We start from the raw sequence: 18194 nt of genomic DNA, 5'->3' as shown, positions 1-18194 counted from the left end.
GGTACAGTTTGACGACATGAAGCAAGAGTACCTTTTTTATTAAAAAATAATTGGCCTTTTGATTTTTGACATCAAAAATACGTGTTTATAGGCCGAAAAATTGAGTTATCACCTAAAAACTGGAAGGGCCCCCTTGTCACCGGAAATGTATAGCATTTACAAGATTTCCGTTTACACCATATCAAAGAGCGTCTTTGTGTCTCTTGACATGCAAAATTTCATAATAATCGCATGAACGGTAACAAAAATATTTTCAAAAAACCATTTTTTCTACAGCCGTCAAAAAATCGTGACATTTATGCATGGTTACCTATGCGCGAAGTTTGACGTTTTTTCACTGTGAAAAAATATTATTTTTTCACGGTTTCACAGTGAAAAAATAATATTTTTTAACTGTGCAGGCAACTCGATTTTTCAGATCATTTTGTTCCAACTTATTTCTGTTACAATTTTAGTAACACGAAAAGACATCAACAGCAACCGAAATGAAGAGACGGATCGATAATGAGAGGTAGTTTTAAAGGTTTTATAATTATACAGAACAATATTACAAAACAATAATAATAGATATTTACTTTGACATATGAAAATTAAATGTGCATGACGAAAACGTGCCCCCGTTTATCCCCAGAGGCCTGAGTGAAGACGCTTGTAAATGAAAGTTATTTTCGCCATTAAAAGAAGCCGATGTAGAAGGTTGAGTGATTTTGTTTTCTTCTGTGGAGGAAGAAGGTTGAATTTTATTGGCAATTTCAATTTTATTATTCAAAGAGTCCTCGATGTAACTTTCTGCCACTGTGCTGCTTCTCCAGCCCCCATGACGTTTAATTGAAATTAGATCACCTCCAGCATTCGCCAAAAGAGTGGCAGAGCTTCTTCTGAAGCAGTGACCAGTATATTTTTTAGGTTCGTCTTTGTTAAGCCACTTTGCAATCAAACTTGGTATCTCTCCGATTTTGTTAATTCCAACATTTTGATTCACACATTTTCCGTTGGTATACTTTAAAAATAAACGGTCACTAGTCGCCCGTGGAGGCCGCAAAGCTCTATATTTTCTGACAATTTCTATATTTTCTAAATTTGAAACAGTAAATATTCGTTCGCAGTGGGTTTTTGTATCAGGCACCTTCACAATTAAGACAGACTGTTTATCTTCTATGTCAGTTAGCTTCATTTTAACTAATTCTTCACGTCGAAGGGCTCCCGATATACCCAAAATTAGCACAGTCTATAAATAAAACGAGTTGTTTTGATTTGTATTACACTAATATGATAAGTTTACCTTCATCAGTAAATATATCTTGTCATCTGCTTCATTAATAAACTTGCTAATGTCTTCTTTGTCTAAAATTTGCGACTTCTTGCTTCTGTAACCTACGCTTTTGCTTTTCAGGTAGGGCACTAACTTCGGAAACTTACGTGTATCGATATTCTCTTTAACGTTTAAGGTGGCTTTCAACATCGCATAAAGGGCCCAGAGTGTTGGTGGCTTTAAGGTGGTAGACTTTTCTTCCAAATACGCCAACAAAACATTTTCCGTTACTTGATCAATCTTTTTCATAGAACACCACTGCCGAAACTGAAGATACGTTTTTTCGTACTGCGGTCTTGATTTAGCAGGCAAAAGATTCGACACTGCCGCGCTTGCAATTGCATCTATTTCGTTTTCGCTGCTAAAATCCATCACACTTCTTCAACAAAAATACCTATTGTGACAAATTTTTCGCAACTATCACTTTTATTTATCATCGTAACCATGCAAGCAACTCGATTTATCAGACCATTTTGTTCCAACTAATTTCTGTTACTTTTTTCTTCATCTGGAGGCTGTAGAAAAAACGTTGTTTGTATTTCGTGGCGAAATTCATGTTTTAATGGCGCCTTCGAATGTCTTTTAGGTCTCGACCTGGCGGTCTCGACTAAAATAACATTCTCAGGCGCCATTAAAAAAACACTCATTTCGCGCACTTAATACAAAAATTACTATTTCCATACCAATTTTTGAAAAATTGTAATTTTCCAATTTTTTGTGGTGGGTCAGTAAATACTATCCTATCTATTCTTAATTGTAGAGGGGTATTCGTGGTTAAAATTATGCCACATATTTTTGAATCACCCGATATTATCAAGTTATTATCTAACCAAGTTTCAGTGAATGTGTGTAGAACAAAAGAATTATCTAGATTTATCTACAGGCTGCTCAAAAACTGGCGCACCAACGCAGTGGTACGTTGTTGAGAAGCACGTGTAGATCACGGGAAAAATGTTAAAAAAATTCCTAAAGTCATATTTTAAAAAATCTTGAGCTACAAACTTATTGTGTTAACTTCTTTAGTTATCATTATTTTTTTATATTTCTATGTTTCATTACCAGGTAATCGTTCCGTAACAAAACGATGAATAATTATTTTTAAATTTACTATCAGATTTTAGCAGTTTTTTTAATTTAAAAAAATTAAAATTCATCCAAAAAATCACAATGTGTAGATGTGCAAACACTGGGAATTATTTCCTAGGAAACCGTTTCAAAAATAATTTATTTTTATTGTTGATCAAATTCTATTGCGATCATGACTGTTAGACAACGTTGCCACATATCATTTATCTAAAATTAGTTATTTATCAATAACTTTAATTCAAAGAATTTTTTTACTATTTTTACCTTTATATGTAACCAGTTCTCTACCACACACCAATGAGTTGGTGCGCCAGTTTTTGAGCACGCTGTATACTGACTGTTTAAATTTAAAGATCTACCTTTTTAATGAAAATAGCAACAGCGGATTTGCATTTTTTTTTATTGAAATAGGGCACAAAGGTAGACTTTATAGTTATAGTAAGTTATAGTTATAACTAATGGACCCAGAAACCCAGAAATTAAGAAAAAATTTTTTGCTTAAGATTATTAGAAACCATTTACAAATTTCATTATGTAAGTAATTTAGTTTTGATAAAAAGAATGTTGTTTGCGCTTTGCATTGATCTGAGACACTTTTATTTTTGTATATATATAAATATATATATATATATATATATATATATATATATATATATATATATATATCTAAAGGCCATTAAGTTAATTTGCAACAACTAACAAATTAGCAAATTTGATTTGATTTGCGTTGTTAACTTTTAACACCGAATTAAATTTTAACAAACCATTTTATAAACGGGCCCCAAACATTATATTAAATAATCACACTAACAAGAAGTAATAAATAATAATTAACACGAAAGTATTTGAATGGCATTAGTCGGACCATTAATTCAAAAATATGTACGATATAAAATAATTGAGAAATTTTTTATTCAGTAATTTGTTAAAATCGGGTAATTAATTATGAAGTCGCAATTTATGGCACTTTTTACACATTTCTAAAAAAATTATTGATGAAACTAATTTTTATCGAGGATTAATTTTTTATTCGTTTTTACTTTTGTTAGCTCTTTTGTAACAACTAATAATAATAGACAAAAGTCTTGTATCACTCAAGGATGAAATATCACGGGATTAAACTATTGAAGCTGGATTTTTAACCACTAAACAAATATTTGAAGACGTAATCCGTTAAAACACTGGATTAAAAGAGAATTAGGACAAATTGAATCAGCAGATTAGACTGTTGTTTATCCACCACGTTTATAAAAGAGATTCTGCTCTCGATACCTCAGTAGATATCGCAATGAAAGTGCCAGTACTGATAGTACTAGCCCTCGTGGGCTTGTCTAGTGCCAAATACGAGGGCTCAACAATCTTGAGTTTAGCATTGAAATCGAAAATGTTGGAACCGCCATTCAGGCTGAAAAACACTACCACAAATCGAGACAAGCTTTAGGTTTGGGAAAAATTACTTTTGACCAATATTTACGCCACGTTGAGGTAACACTTGGAAAAAATAACTCCCGTTTTTAGTTATTGTTTTAAAGATTAATGCTTATTTGGCCCAACTGGCTAAAGACTACCCCGACACTGTCACTCTAGAAACAATCGGACAGTCGTACGAAAAACATTCCCTGACTACAATCCGATCTATTCTTACAGCATCTCCTCTTTCACGACAGCTTATACCGTTTATAGGTATGTGTCTATCGAGGAGAATCATCGGCACGACCATCAATCCTGAACACCCCGAAATATTGTGGATTTCATTTCCTGATCAAGCTGGTTTGGGTAACTGAACCGTTAAAACCCATCAGACCGGCTTCCAATTATTAAAGTCCAATATCAAAAAGGAGTCTTTGCATTTCTACTAAAACAATATAAACTTTGTAATTCATGTTTTATTATAACTATATATATATAAATGTGAAATATGAAATGAAACAGATTTAGTTGATCGAAACTGAAATTAACATGCCGCGTTGAACTTAAAAATAGCTACTTTAAATTCAAACAAAAACTGAACCGCAGCTTTTGGTTTCTCTGGTATGTTAAGAGACAAGAATTGCTCTTGCGTAACAACTGTTAATGAAACGTTCACCCATAGAATTAACAGCTATCTCAATGCGACCTTCTAGCGATGACTCTCTAGCGTCAAGTTGCAGATCATCCAGAACGTGAATAACATCCTTGCGTTGCAGGCACATCACAGATCCTTTCTTGTCAGAATCCACATGCATTGCCATAACAAAAGAAAGAGAAGGAGATTTCTTACGTTCATCAAAATACTTCTTATTTGTGAAAACATTGTAGTACCAATTTTGAAAGATTTGTTTAAATGCGTCTTGTACAGTATTTGCACCACATTTTAATTCCATTATTATCCCAGATTTATCATTAAACAGTACTATATCAACTTTGGTGTTATGAATTGGAATTGTTATTTCGTTTCCGAAGAGAAATCCTGCTTTACTACATGTCAATGTAATTATACTCTGTAAAGCTGCCTCATTCAATGGATCGATAAGTGTTGAACGTTGAAGTAGACAGGTTATACTATTTTGAAAATTTGCTAATTCTTCTTTGAACTTTGCTAATGAATCACCTTCATCACAGAGAATGGTTAGCTTAGAAAATGATGCTGAACAAGCGTTAGCCAATTCACTGTTAATACCAAATCTTTCAAAAAAATAAGCTCGTAGCAGCTTCGTAAATTCATCAATTAGCTCAGCGTTAGGTATTTGGAGTTTGTGATCATCAAATGAATATGTTAAGTATCCTAGAGATACAAGAAATCGAACAACTATTTCTTCGCAACAAGTCAAATTTTGATTAACTAATATGTTATGCAAAGATTTCAGATCGCTTAAGTCTAACGGTGCTAACGTGAATTGAAAATCTTCTTTAACACCTTGTAGAAGTTCATACAACAACGTTCTCACGTTGCCCTCTTCAAATAGTTTAGACATATTGTGAATGTAACCAGATTCTTGCCAATAATTTTTTAAAGCACCTTCTCCCAGAGATAAATTTTTCAAAAACTGCACAATCGTTTGAGGATTATATAGGCATTGTTTCGAGCCATTTAAATACCCATTATATTTAGCCTTCGCTTTTTCTCTCAATTCCTTCTTTACTGCAAACCGATCAAATAGAGTACAAACTTCATCTTCAGTGAATCCATAGAAATCTTGGCACGGATTGTTGGTTCCGAATTGCCATCGCAATACATTACCCAATAGGGTGGAAATCGCTACACCACCCACATCCAAAATTCCGGTAATAAACGCTCCTTTAAAGATCTCAGGAAATGTTTTTAGAGCATATCCAATTACTTCAATTGGGAATGAGGCAGCTTTCTCTAGCTCTTTAAGCTCAGTCTCTGGATCAGCGTTCTGCACATCATACAACGCTTTTGAAATGATCGAGTCGTACTCGTCAACGAGTAGAAAAACCTTTCTTTTATGAAACTTATTCAGATAATCTGCCAAGCATCCCAACCCCTCGATTACTTCGTCATCTGGAATTCCTTTGTAGGTAAATTTGCCACACCATTGTTCGCAATCCTCTTTTTCATCGTCTTTCAACGGTGACAATTTGGATTCGTAAAGGTATCTGTGTTGCTTAAAAGCCCGCGATATAGCTCTTCTACACACATTCACTGCATCAGATTTGCTTGTCACGTTAGCAGAACAGAGAAAATTTATTTCGATTATCGGATATTGTCCGAAATGAGTTTTTACAAACTTCTTATTCTCCATGACTTTTAAGTTGAACCTTGCTGAACTGAACAGTTTGTAATTGTCTTTGTCTTCCAAAACCGTTGCTTTCTCCTTTCCATTTTCATCAACTTCCAACTCCAAGAATCGTTGCATCATGGTTAAGTTTACAGTTTTGCCAAATCGGCGCGGTGCGGTACACAATACCATAGGTTTTTTGTCCGTTTCAAAAACTGCTGACATCAACGCACTTTTATCAACAAAAGTATCGGATTCCAAGACATCTTCAAAATCCGGTGAAAGGGTAGATTTTAAACGTTTCGCCGGATTATCCTCCATAATAAACAAACTGCCTGTAACAATGAATGAAAACCACGAATTAATGTTTGCACAATAAATCGAAAAATACTACAAAGAAATGGGAAGCATGATAGACAAACCTTGAGTGAGTTTAACAAACGTTGAATTTTGAATTAACCCTTTAACTTATAATTTATGCAATAATTACGTAAGTTTGAGTATGTACAATATGCACCTTTTACGGACATTGTAAGTCAATGGATTAATGACAAAATTCAAAATAGAATTTGTAATAGCTCTAAGCTCTTTATGCAATAAGCTGCAAAAAACAAAGGCATTTTGCAACGTATTGCATACTAGTATTTTTTACGAATCAGTCACGAAAAGCAACCATTTTGATATGAGTGATTCTGAAGATTCTTAAAATCAAAGAAATTATACGAGTCTGCTTATAAAAACGGATGTTTCTCCAAGAGGATATAATAAATTTGATTCCTTGAATATATTAATGATATTCTACAGAGTGGAAAAAAAATGATTTTCATCAAGTCTCGTTTGGATTACTGATGTAAAAATACGTAGTCCCGCTATACGCAAATAAGGACGGCAGTACTCTAACCAAAAAGAATTGAATATTGCCATTCTCGATTTACCTTATGTGTCCAGGTCGGATGTACGCCTCTAAAATGTAGGACAGTAGGTATTTTCTTACAAACTGTACATGGAAAGTGTGTGTTACTACAGTTCCGAAAATTGTAATAATTTGTAATTGTCAATTTTATTGATTGATGACATTTATTGACAGAAATCCCAATGAAGCGGCACAGGAAACATTTCCATGAGAAAAAATCTCACAAGCAACTAGATGAAAATCATTTTTTTCCACTGTACTTTTAAACAATAATTATAAAATAATGTTATTTTTTAACACTAGTGACATATCAAAATACCTGTTTTTCATTACTAAATTGTAAAAAATAAAGCAAGCAAGATTGACCCATAGTATTAACTACACACTGTTAACAAGCACACCAACAATTCAAAAACAGTTTTAAATCTTTTATACGGAACAGAAAAAAATAAACAGGTATACCCTTGTAAGTTAACCTTTATAAGTTAATCTTTACCCAAACTCTGAATAGATGTCTTATACTTTCTTTGTGAGTATAAAATTAGTCTCGAAAAAATTGACCTCCACAAATGGTGTGAGTTTGGTGGCTTATACTCTAGCAGGTGTAAAAAACAAGCATTTTTTTGTTGTCATGTACCTAATTAATAATCAGATAAATTTTCTAAAATAAATTAAAAAATGGCAAATACTAAAGAAAGTAAAATTGTAGCAGAATATTATACACCATTAAAAATAAGACAACAATCTGACCTCCAGCAATTTAAAAATAGTTACAAATCTTTTACTCAAGATAAAAAACTAAATATACCAAAAAATATCAAAGAAGTAACTCAAATGAGAAATCGTAATTTTGCTATAGAATATCTCAATTCGACCGTAAATAAAAAACTAACAAAGACAGATTTTTGCAAATCTAAAAGTATTTCCAGAAATTCCCTTAATATGGGACTAAATTCAGTTGGAATTAAGATTGCATGTAAAACGAGAACAAACGGGAACAAATCAGAGCAATCCGGAACAAAAGAGAACAAATCGGAACAATTGGGAACAAAAGAGAGAAAAAGTAAAATAAAAAATAAAAAAATATTCGATAATGTAGAACATAAAGCAGGTAGTCGTAAAAATACAAGTTTAGATGAAGAAGCAGACGAATTAATTAGTAAATCTTTGTAAACTTTTTAGAAATAGACAGATTAGAAGATGGAGCAAAAATAGTTGGTTTCAAACAAGAAGTTGTAGATAAATATATTGCAAGAAAAGCAGTTAATTTATTCCTTGAACAATTAATTATGACTGATTGTGAGCTAGAGTCCGCTAATAATAAAATAGATGAATTGGAATATAAATTAGATAACTACAATAATTACGATCCTAAGAAACTAGCAGAATTAAGAAGCAAAACAGTAGTAATACCATCAAACATCGATGATGTAAAGAAAAGGACTTTGAAAATATTTGAAAGACATACTAAAAATATGAGAGCAATAAATGAAAAGATTCAAAAATTGTAAATTAAATGGAAAGTACTGTATTCAAGAATTTAAATATATTCAATGAAGAATATCCAAAATTCCGAAAAAAGTTTTCAAGTCTCATTCAACAAGTTAATAAATTAAAAATTATTATTTTTGTTCTTATGCTTATTATCGTAATTGTAATTATTGTTTTCTTAATTTATTACTTCAACACTAATAAAAAATAGCGATTATGTTATGTTATATTATGATGATACTAATACGTGTCCATAAGCTAATGTATCTGTAGAATTAGGTAAAAGGTATCTTTTATCATCTTTCCAACTTAGAGACTTTTTCTTTACTTCTTCAGTAAATATATCATGTTTATGACTCCTGATCACTTTCTGCCTATGAAAGTATTCTTTTTGATTAAACAAGCAATTTTTGTAATCTTCAAAACTTATTTCTTTCTTCAATACTGCTTTTTTGATACCTTTTAATTTTTTCGAAACAGACGTTTCAGTTCTGTAACTGTACATTTTTGACCTTAAACCTATGCATTCTAATATCTTAATACCATTCAATTCATCTTTGAACTTCCCTATTACTTTCTTATTTTTATCCGAATATAATGGATGATCCTTTGGATAATCAGCTGTATCAAAATAGTTGGGATTGTTTTTCATAAATTCATAGAAATCGGCATTTTTAATCTCATATATAAGCTATCAGTGTCTCCATAAAGAAGTTTTACGTTTTCATTAAATTCTTTTTTAATTACATTGTAATGGAAGTTATACATTAACAATTTCGATAAATCTAATACAGCTTGTCCAATATAAATTGGTTTATTAAACAATACTTTTGTTTTAAAATTGTGAACTGCTGCCAGGTGTTTGCTAAATATAGTTCTGTGTTTAAAATTAGGTTTGTTTATCGCTTTTTGTAATTTTTCTTCATCACAATATAATTTAATATTTTGTTGGTTTCTAACAGATTGCATAGACTTACCATATGGGGCATTAACCATTAATTTCCAGAAATCTTCTGCATTCGGGTGCTTTTGATATATTTTCCACATATGTCACATTTGACTTTACTAACTCTCTTTTTCCTTGGTTCAGCAAATAAATCATCATCAAATGAAAATATTTCTGAATTCGCTTCGCTCATGAGGACTCTGTCCGAATTCCGCAAAGGAGGCATAACTGATTTTTTTCCGTTTTTTATTTCCTTATGTAATTGCTCTTCAGCTTTAATAATAGCTTTTATTAAGTCTGCTTTATTATATTTTCTAATATATTTGATGTCTAATGATTTTGCAATATTAAACAGTTCAGATAAACGAAGATTACTTAAGTTCCTTCGTTCCATTTATTATAGAAAAAAATCTAACAAACAATTTTTAGTAAATAAATAAATCCATTTTTATGCAAATCTGTTTTTATATGCCTTTTAAAATTAGTTCTAGTGTAATATCTACCACAATCACATAATAAACGAGTAGAATTAACTGCTTTTTTACATTGTTTACATGTTTTTTCATATTTATTTCTATAGTTATAAAAATCATCTGGACATTTTAATTCCAAACAAATGAAGCAAAGACTTGTCATTTATTAGAAAATTTATTCATCAAAGACTTCAAGATTACGAAAGTGTATTTTAAGAAAATCTTATATTATATATACTTCTCATATCGTTTAACCTTTTCTGAAACATTTGTCGTGCTTCTTGGTCATCGTTATGTGAGCAATTCATTTAATTTATTACATTTTTTTCATAAGAAATTATCTATAAACAGTGCATGATAAAACACACTGTCCCTTTTGAGGTAAACTTGTGATAAGCCTCGAGATTCAAAAAAATATGTGTGGTATAGGGAGGAGGTGATCAATTTAATGTTTATTTAATTAATTGTCAAAAAAATAAATACTTGTAATAAAAGGGATCTAGTACAATATGCGAGGCAATATGGGACCTACGTATTATAAAAAATAAAATAAATAAAACTATTAGATGTAATTATATGATGAAGACAAATAACGTATGGAAAGAATTTTATCTTCCAAGAAAGAAGAAGCGAAAAATTAAAAATTAAATTATTGACATAGATAATACTGTTACTTGAAAGTTTATGATCAAGACGTATTTTTCATATTAGACAATGATAATCAACCTTTGTTTAAAGGTAAAGATTTAGCAGAAATATTGGGTTATGAAAAATCAACAAATGCTATAAGTAAAGACGTAGGTAGGTGTTGATTTTAAGAGAAAATTGATAGTCGTATTTTTTTGGAAATATGTTGTTTTTGCAGAAAAAGAAAAATATTAATCACAAATAATTTGCTTCAATTCATGGGATTTATTGAAGAAATAACGCGATTTTAAGAACTTTTTAAAGGACTAGGAAATCTCATACGAAGAAATAGATTATAAAAATGCTAAAGCAAATTTGTATAAATATATACAAAATGATTAAAAATTTTAAAGAATTAATAATGATGTTGAATAACAATAAGGCAAAAAAAGTTAGGAAATATCATTTTAAATTAGAAGAATTGCTAGATAAATAGGAAACTAACGTTAACGAATATAATCTTTTAAGGCAATACATAATTATGAAATTAATGCAAAGTTTTATTTGAATATAGGAGAATCACTCGAAAAGATAGTCAGATAAAGCAAATTGAAACGATAATTGAAATTAAGAGAGATGATTAAAAATATTATCAAGTTAACCAAAGAGCATATAATAAATAGTATAATAGTTTTATAGCAAAGATTCGGTAATAAACAATATAACAACAATTGTGGTAAAGACATGTTTTCATTATAATTTAATCGATGATGATAATGTAAACAGATAACTCATCTTTGATAACCTAAGCACAACAAATTGTGCTTAAAAAAATACAACTTTTAGATTACTTCAATATATATATATATATATATATATATATATATATATATATATATTTTTTTTTGGAATGCAACTAACTTTGAGAGAAATTGTGTTGTTGATAGAATGAGTAGGTAAGGTTATTAAGGCTTCAAGGTACCGAAGCGATTGTTGAGAATTGGTGTACTACAAGTTGCATACTTTTTTAGACCTGTTTTCAGTGACAGCTGTCAATCATCAGATAGGCATCCGACCATCAGATAGGCATCCGACCTTCGCCTCGGGGTGTCTTGTCCCTTCTCATAAAATGCAAATAATGTAAACAAACTGAATTCCACTATCGCCCACGATAGTTTCTCTTATTTCAGAGATTCAAGCAACATACAGCGAAAAATACGTTTTTTATTTTGTTAAAAAAATTTGATACTAAAGAATAATAAAATACTAGCATAGTTTTGTAAAAAATAATACACCATTACACCATTTATTTATTAGGTTTTATGTTTTAATTAACCGAATTCTGCTCGCTATATTATCTGTCATGTGCATTTCTAATTGGATCACTTGCATTGAAAAAATATAAAATAAAATTAATTGGTGAAAACAGTTTAACTTTAAAAAAGTTACTAGGAATATCTCATTAAAATGATGAAAACTTCTTTAAACCCGCTTTTTCGTCTGATAATTTTATCCAGGTAATAAATTCTGAAAAATACATTGTTGTAAAAATTTATTGTAACTATACTCAGTAATAATTATAGTACAAATAACGTATCGAGAGATTGTAAGATCCAGTCTTAGGGATATAATTTGTTTACGTTACGCATAGTAAAATAAATGATACTTTTATAATTATGTATTATTTTAGAATTTAGGAATTATTTCTCGTTTTTTTATTAAATTTATACAATTTTTCTATAACTAGCTTGCGAAGATATAGCTGCGTTACTCTTACATTATATAAATTTTGTGTATTTCTTTAAAATATAAGTAAACATTGCTAAAGATCGGGTACCTGAAATTGAAATCACATGTAAACAAAAATGTTTATTAGAAAGTTTAGAAAGTTTTTCATAAGCTCATGAGTCATAAGACTTGTATTTAGTGGAGGGTTTAGGGTGGTGGTTGGTACTTATATATAATCAAAACATATAGTTCTACAACTTCTTTACTCTCGGTGTCGGTGCAAGGACTAAAAAAATTTTATACGTGGGAGTTAAAAATAAAAATTGTAAAAAATGTATGTATTATAAGAAAAAAAACCAAACGACGCCCCCTCATAAATGTTTTAAAAATTGGAAAAACACTTCAACTTCAATGGAAGCAGCAATTATTTTGGATGGATTTAAAAAATCAGTAGACATGCATAACGTAAGATTTAAAAACCTCATAGGAGATGGTGATAGTAGCGTCTACAAAAAAATTCGTAATGCAAGACCATACGGGCCTAATTATTTTATTAAAAAAATTGAATGCCGAAATCATATACTACGAAATTTTTGTACTAAAATTAGAGAAATCGCTAAAACTCCTCGTTCTGACATAAATATAAAAACTTTTTTGCGCAACAATTATTTGAAATTTAGAACCGCAATTGTTTCAGCGATAAAATACAGAAAAAACGAAAACTGTACTTTCGATCAAAAAGCAGAAAACCTGAAAAATGATATTTTAAATGGACCTGCACATATTTTTGGTAATCATTCAAAGTGCGCTACGTATTTTTGTAAAACAGTTGGTCAAATAACAAATGCAGTTGCATATTCTGACTTTAAAAATAGTTACTTGTTTGATTTGTTCATGCAGGCATTAAAACGAGTTGCAAATTTATCTTCAAGTCTATTGTATGATGTCGATAATAATTCTGTTGAGTCATTTAATTCAGTAGTTAACAAACTTGTTGGGGGTAAAAGAATAAATTTTTCAGAACGCGGTTCTTATCATGGCAGATGCTTTGCGGCAGTCGTAAATGTAAATAACAAAAACAAATTTGTGTTTAAAATTATGGAGAAAATATCAGGGAATAGTGGCATTTACACCACAAAATTTTCAAATCGCTTATTAAAAACCAAAGAACTTCAAGCTACAAAATTAAATAAAAGAAAAATTCGTATTCAAAGTGCAGATTCGGATTATGGTGCGACTAATGACATAATAGACATGCCAACAGAAACATATGACAAAATAAAAAATGAGTTCTTGAATGATTTGGCTGCTTGCGATATTTTAAAAATTCCTTTGTTAACAATTGGTCAACGTAATAATGAGCATATTAATATGAAATGTACGACCAATACAGCGAATGCTGTAAAAGATATCTTGTATCGTGTGGGATTATCTAAATTTAAAAAATTACCCGAACCACTACAGTGGGAAATTGATAATGATGAGAAAGCAAAGGAGAAGTTTGAACAGACCACAGGTATAAAGGTAGATTCATGCGGCTTTTTTGTTGATAAAGAAAAAATTTTTTTAGGTGTAACACCAGATGGGTTAGTGGGTTCAAATGCTATTGTTGAAATTAAATGTCCACTTAGCGCAAGAAACACAAATATTAAAACTGCCATAGAACAAAAATTGATTAAATACTTAGAAATAGATTCTCAAGATGATAGTAAAATAGTTTTAAAAGAAAAAGATAATTACATGTATCAAGTACAAGGTCAGCTCCACATTACTAATCGCCAAACTTGTTATTTTATAGTATACACCTGTACAGATTTAAAATATTGTATTATTGAGAAAGACGATAGTAAATATTGGAACGGAAGAATGATAGATTGTCTTGAAAATTTTTATATGAATGCCATGTTACCAGAAATAATTGATTCAAGACATAGTCGCAATTTACCATTAGGCAGCATAATAAAAAAGGTTTTGTAAATAATATTTCAAGTTTAGTTTTAGAGATTTTTACATAAATACATAATATGATGATAAGCATTTTAATAATAATTATAATTTTTAATTTGAACAATAAAAGTAAAAAAAAACTTCCTCAGTGGGTTGACACCTTGTCGTGGTGAGGGAGCTCAGTAGTTCTATCGCAAAACCTGTGCAGAACGAAACTAAGTACAACCAAAGTTTTAATCATCTTTTTTTATACTTTTTTTAAAACAGGAATAATTTTATTGTTAAAAGTATTCAAAAAAATAGCGAGCGTGATTACTCGTATTTCAAAATCTCATAAGATACGTTGATAGCAGTGTCTACAAAAAAAACGTAATGCAAATCTATAGGTACCTAATTATTTTGTTAAAAAAATTAATTCCGAAATCATGTGCTTTAATTTTATACCACTATTAGAGAAATCGCTAAAATTCCTATTTGTGCCGATACATTTCTCTGTCTTGAACAAATGCAATAAAATTATTATCTTGTGGGTCACCCCAATGGTGGTTACCTCCAGCGGTGCGTCCTAAACCTTCTTCCAGCTAGCTACGCATTCGAAGAAGGATGCATTAAAAGTTGCCTACTTACAATTTAATTTTTGCTTTATATCTAACAATTAAGAACAGTTAACAAAAATCTAAAATATCTCAGGTCTGTATTTTTAAATTTCCTATAAAATGTTTTTTTTAAATTCTCAATACAATGCACCGTTATCAAAAATTCGTATCAACTTCATTAACAGACATTTTATTTAATAAAAAAATATCTAGGCATTTATTTCAATCAAAAATGACTCTTCGACCTACATTTACTTATAAAGAAACACTGCAAATGTCAAGAAACTCTTCAAGTCTAAATTTGCGGCTAAAAACAGTGAAAACAGTTTACACGTAAAACGTATGCGCCAGCTCCCAGAGGGTCTAGAGCCTTAATGGTCAAGCTTATTTGCCTGTAAAGTATGCTATTATAAAGTAACTGCGAAAGGCAATTAGTTAACTTTAACAAACTAGTTGAGTTTAATGAATAATTGGTATTCTGAATATAGAAACAACTTACAGTACGAGTCAGCGTTAAGCAGACATTTTCTCTGCGATATGTAAAAACCTTTTTGGCCTCCAGTACTGTAAAACGTGAATGACAGTTGCCCATTCATGAAAGGTAACTTGACCTTTAAACACGATGCTGTAAACTGGTAGCAAACAATTAGGTAAAGTAACCACAAAACACTGGACGATTAGACATGTTTAAGATACAAACCGTGCTTACCATAATTAAGTTCGTATAACGAAATACTTCTTACCTATAATTATTTAATTCAATCGACCATGGTGTATATTTAATTAGTGAAAATATAAATCCCCCGGAACAGCGCCACCTATACATACGTTTGGGAACCACAAATGTCATTGATTCAACCAAACCAATTCGAAATTTTACACAAGTTTATCATTCGGCGTATTATTAAAATATTTGGATAAAATGTCTGTAACATGGTATGTGAGCCTTGCTAGGATATTTAAGCTTCGTTCAGTCATAAAATTTATGAAATTTAATTCGTATGTTCGTGGATAAGTCAACGTTAACCTCAATATAAATATCAATATAAAGCTTGTCGGCCAAAAAGTTTTATACAAATCTCATGCGTTAAGTCATTTTACAGCGCTTCAACTAATAAGGCACTCGCCTTTCAGGCTCGTGCCTCAAACAAAGTTGTCGCGCTGTAAAATGTGACTTACCGCATTCGAGTGTAAATAGCTATTACAAAAACACAAATTCAGATAAGCAATTTTGCCTACCGTACAACACGTGTTACAACTTCCTAGTGATAACAGTTATTATGTAATTACTGCCATGTTTTGGACGCGAAAACAATTACAATATAAAAACCAGTGGTCGTGGGTCAGGATTCAGTTATTTGATTTACTTTAATTTTAGACACAATCGTTGAAAATAAACATAATGTCAGACGAATTACATTTTACTTATAACATTTAATAAATATCAAGACAATCAAGACTTACCTGTTAATCGATGCACAACACGCTCACGACGCTCACACGCTGCTACAAGGTGTCAACCATAGAATAAGAGAGAGGAAGAAGCGAATCTCTCTGTCTACCCCTCGTTTTTCGCGAAAGCGCCACCTAACCCTGAGAGAACGAACTAATTCGATAATAGCGGGAAATTCAAACAGGACATTTTATTTATTTTCCAAATTTAAAGAATTATAAATGTTAAATGTTTCTGTACTCATGCACTGTTACGAGACATTTTAATAAAAAAGCATCTGTAACAGTTGCAATAGCACAAAAACATTTAACATCGCTTAATAAAATGAAACAAAGTCTTTTCAATAAAAATTTATTAAAAAAATAATAACGTGCTGGAATGTATAGGCAAAATTAATTTAACTCGAATTGTTCTTCATAAACATACTCAGATGTAATAATATATGTAAATACATTGTCTAAATATACACAATGATCCAGAGAAACTGAGTATGTTGGCATCAGATTAAATTATTGAATTGCTACCTGAAAGTGTACACTATTGGTATCCTTTAAAATTTAAATTCAGATTGCTAACAGACACAGTATTTCGGGATCAGTCTGTATAAATACATCAGTTTTGTTGGTTTGATTACTTGTCTACAGACTGTTCAGAAAAGCAAAAAAATATCAAAATTTTGCTTGTAACCTTTAACAATAGTCCAATTTTTAAGTCCCTTAAGGCTAAACTTAAACAACTATTTTTCGAAATTTATTCACGGTTATAAGGTTTACGGACGTTTGTAAAAGCGGCCCTAACACGTACTTTAACAGTTTGATGTCAAAGTTCTTGATAAATTTTGAAATTTTTTAAAAGTAATCTCGATTGCATCATAGTTATTAGTAAATTACTCAAACACAAGGGAATTACAAGTGTGCTAAAATTATTTTAAATAAAAAGCCACATATCTGATATACATAACTATAACTGGAAGTTAACTGATTAAAACTACCATGTAATCATTTAAATTTATAATAATAGTAGGCTTTAATATTGATTAACTTGTATGATACTTGTAGAATACGTTTTTTCGCTTAGTTTCTAAATTAAGCAATCACAAAAAGGACAAACCTTGTTTTTTTAACAGGCATAGGCGTTATAACATTGTGTAAAACAACATAAAAGATTAAGACATAGAGGGACATGGCGAATTTGAAAACCTTGAACCATAGCAAGTCCTAAACTCCCTGCTTTCACAAAATACTAGCTTCGCAACTACAATAAATTTATTTATTATTATGATATACCTATTAATTACTGCACATTATATTTAACTCGTCTTCATGGGATTTTCAATTACATCCCAAGAACCGTTATCATCTCCAAGGACGGTCTTCATCTCCTAAACATCAAGAAATTCCCTTATTAGAGAAGTTTGTGTGATCCTTCTTGGTGTAATATGATTATATTAATATCTAGAAATCGCAATTAATTGTTGTATAGACACCTTTCAATAACGTTTACCTTAATTTGCCTTAAGTTGATTCATCCTTCATTAAAACACTGTCATTCACACTATACACTAGATTCAAATAAAAGATCCATATAAAAGTAGAGATGTTTGATCACAAAAACATCCAAAAAATCACGTTAAATCGTTTTCTGAAGTCTTTAAAACACATTAAAACAAAATGTCGCCAAAAACCGCAACGACAGCAAAATAATCGGCTGTTGATAAATCAAAGAATTAAAAAGAGAAGTGTGCGCACGTCGATTATTTTTAAGTGAACCTTCTTTACTTTTAGCAAAATGTGTGACAGATTCCTTTAAATTTACAGATTTCTTTGCAACTGACGCGACCTCTAAGTTGGAGCACACGAACTATTTTAGCCGTTTCCCCCCTTTGCCCCACCCCTCCCGG

General features: G+C 30.8%; 1 protein-coding gene and 1 long non-coding RNA gene across 4 annotated transcripts; both read right to left on the bottom strand.

The window, feature by feature from the left end:
* Nucleotides 1-512: 512 nt before the first annotated feature.
* LOC135266328 (uncharacterized) lies at nt 513-7235 on the bottom strand. Of its 3 annotated transcripts, none has more exons than XR_010334306.1 (3): nt 7056-7235; nt 1283-6455; nt 513-1228 (listed from the first exon to the last, which is right to left on the bottom strand). XR_010334306.1 is itself a non-coding variant. In XM_064356868.1 (3 exons), exons 1-3 carry the CDS (start codon nt 1682-1684, stop codon nt 572-574), a joined length of 1014 nt encoding a protein of 337 aa, XP_064212938.1. In that variant the 5' UTR covers nt 1685-3009; the 3' UTR covers nt 513-571. The 3 variants fall into 3 exon arrangements, 2 of the variants coding, with proteins under 2 accessions (XP_064212938.1, XP_064212937.1); XM_064356868.1 differs by lacking the exon at nt 7056-7235 and having other exon boundaries at nt 1283-1374; nt 1420-3009; XM_064356867.1 differs by lacking the exon at nt 7056-7235 and having other exon boundaries at nt 1283-3008.
* A 10054-nt stretch (nt 7236-17289) lies between these two features.
* On the bottom strand, nt 17290-18135 carry LOC135266331 (uncharacterized). Its single transcript, XR_010334310.1, has 2 exons — nt 17798-18135; nt 17290-17748 (listed from the first exon to the last, which is right to left on the bottom strand). It is a non-coding gene; the product is annotated as an uncharacterized LOC135266331 (long non-coding RNA).
* Between the last annotated feature and the right edge of the window lie 59 nt (nt 18136-18194).

This window comes from Tribolium castaneum, chromosome 1 (assembly GCF_031307605.1).
Source record: "Tribolium castaneum strain GA2 chromosome 1, icTriCast1.1, whole genome shotgun sequence".
Taxonomy (NCBI): Eukaryota; Metazoa; Arthropoda; class Insecta; order Coleoptera; family Tenebrionidae; genus Tribolium; species Tribolium castaneum.
This window is presented reverse-complemented; position numbering and strand designations above follow the sequence as displayed.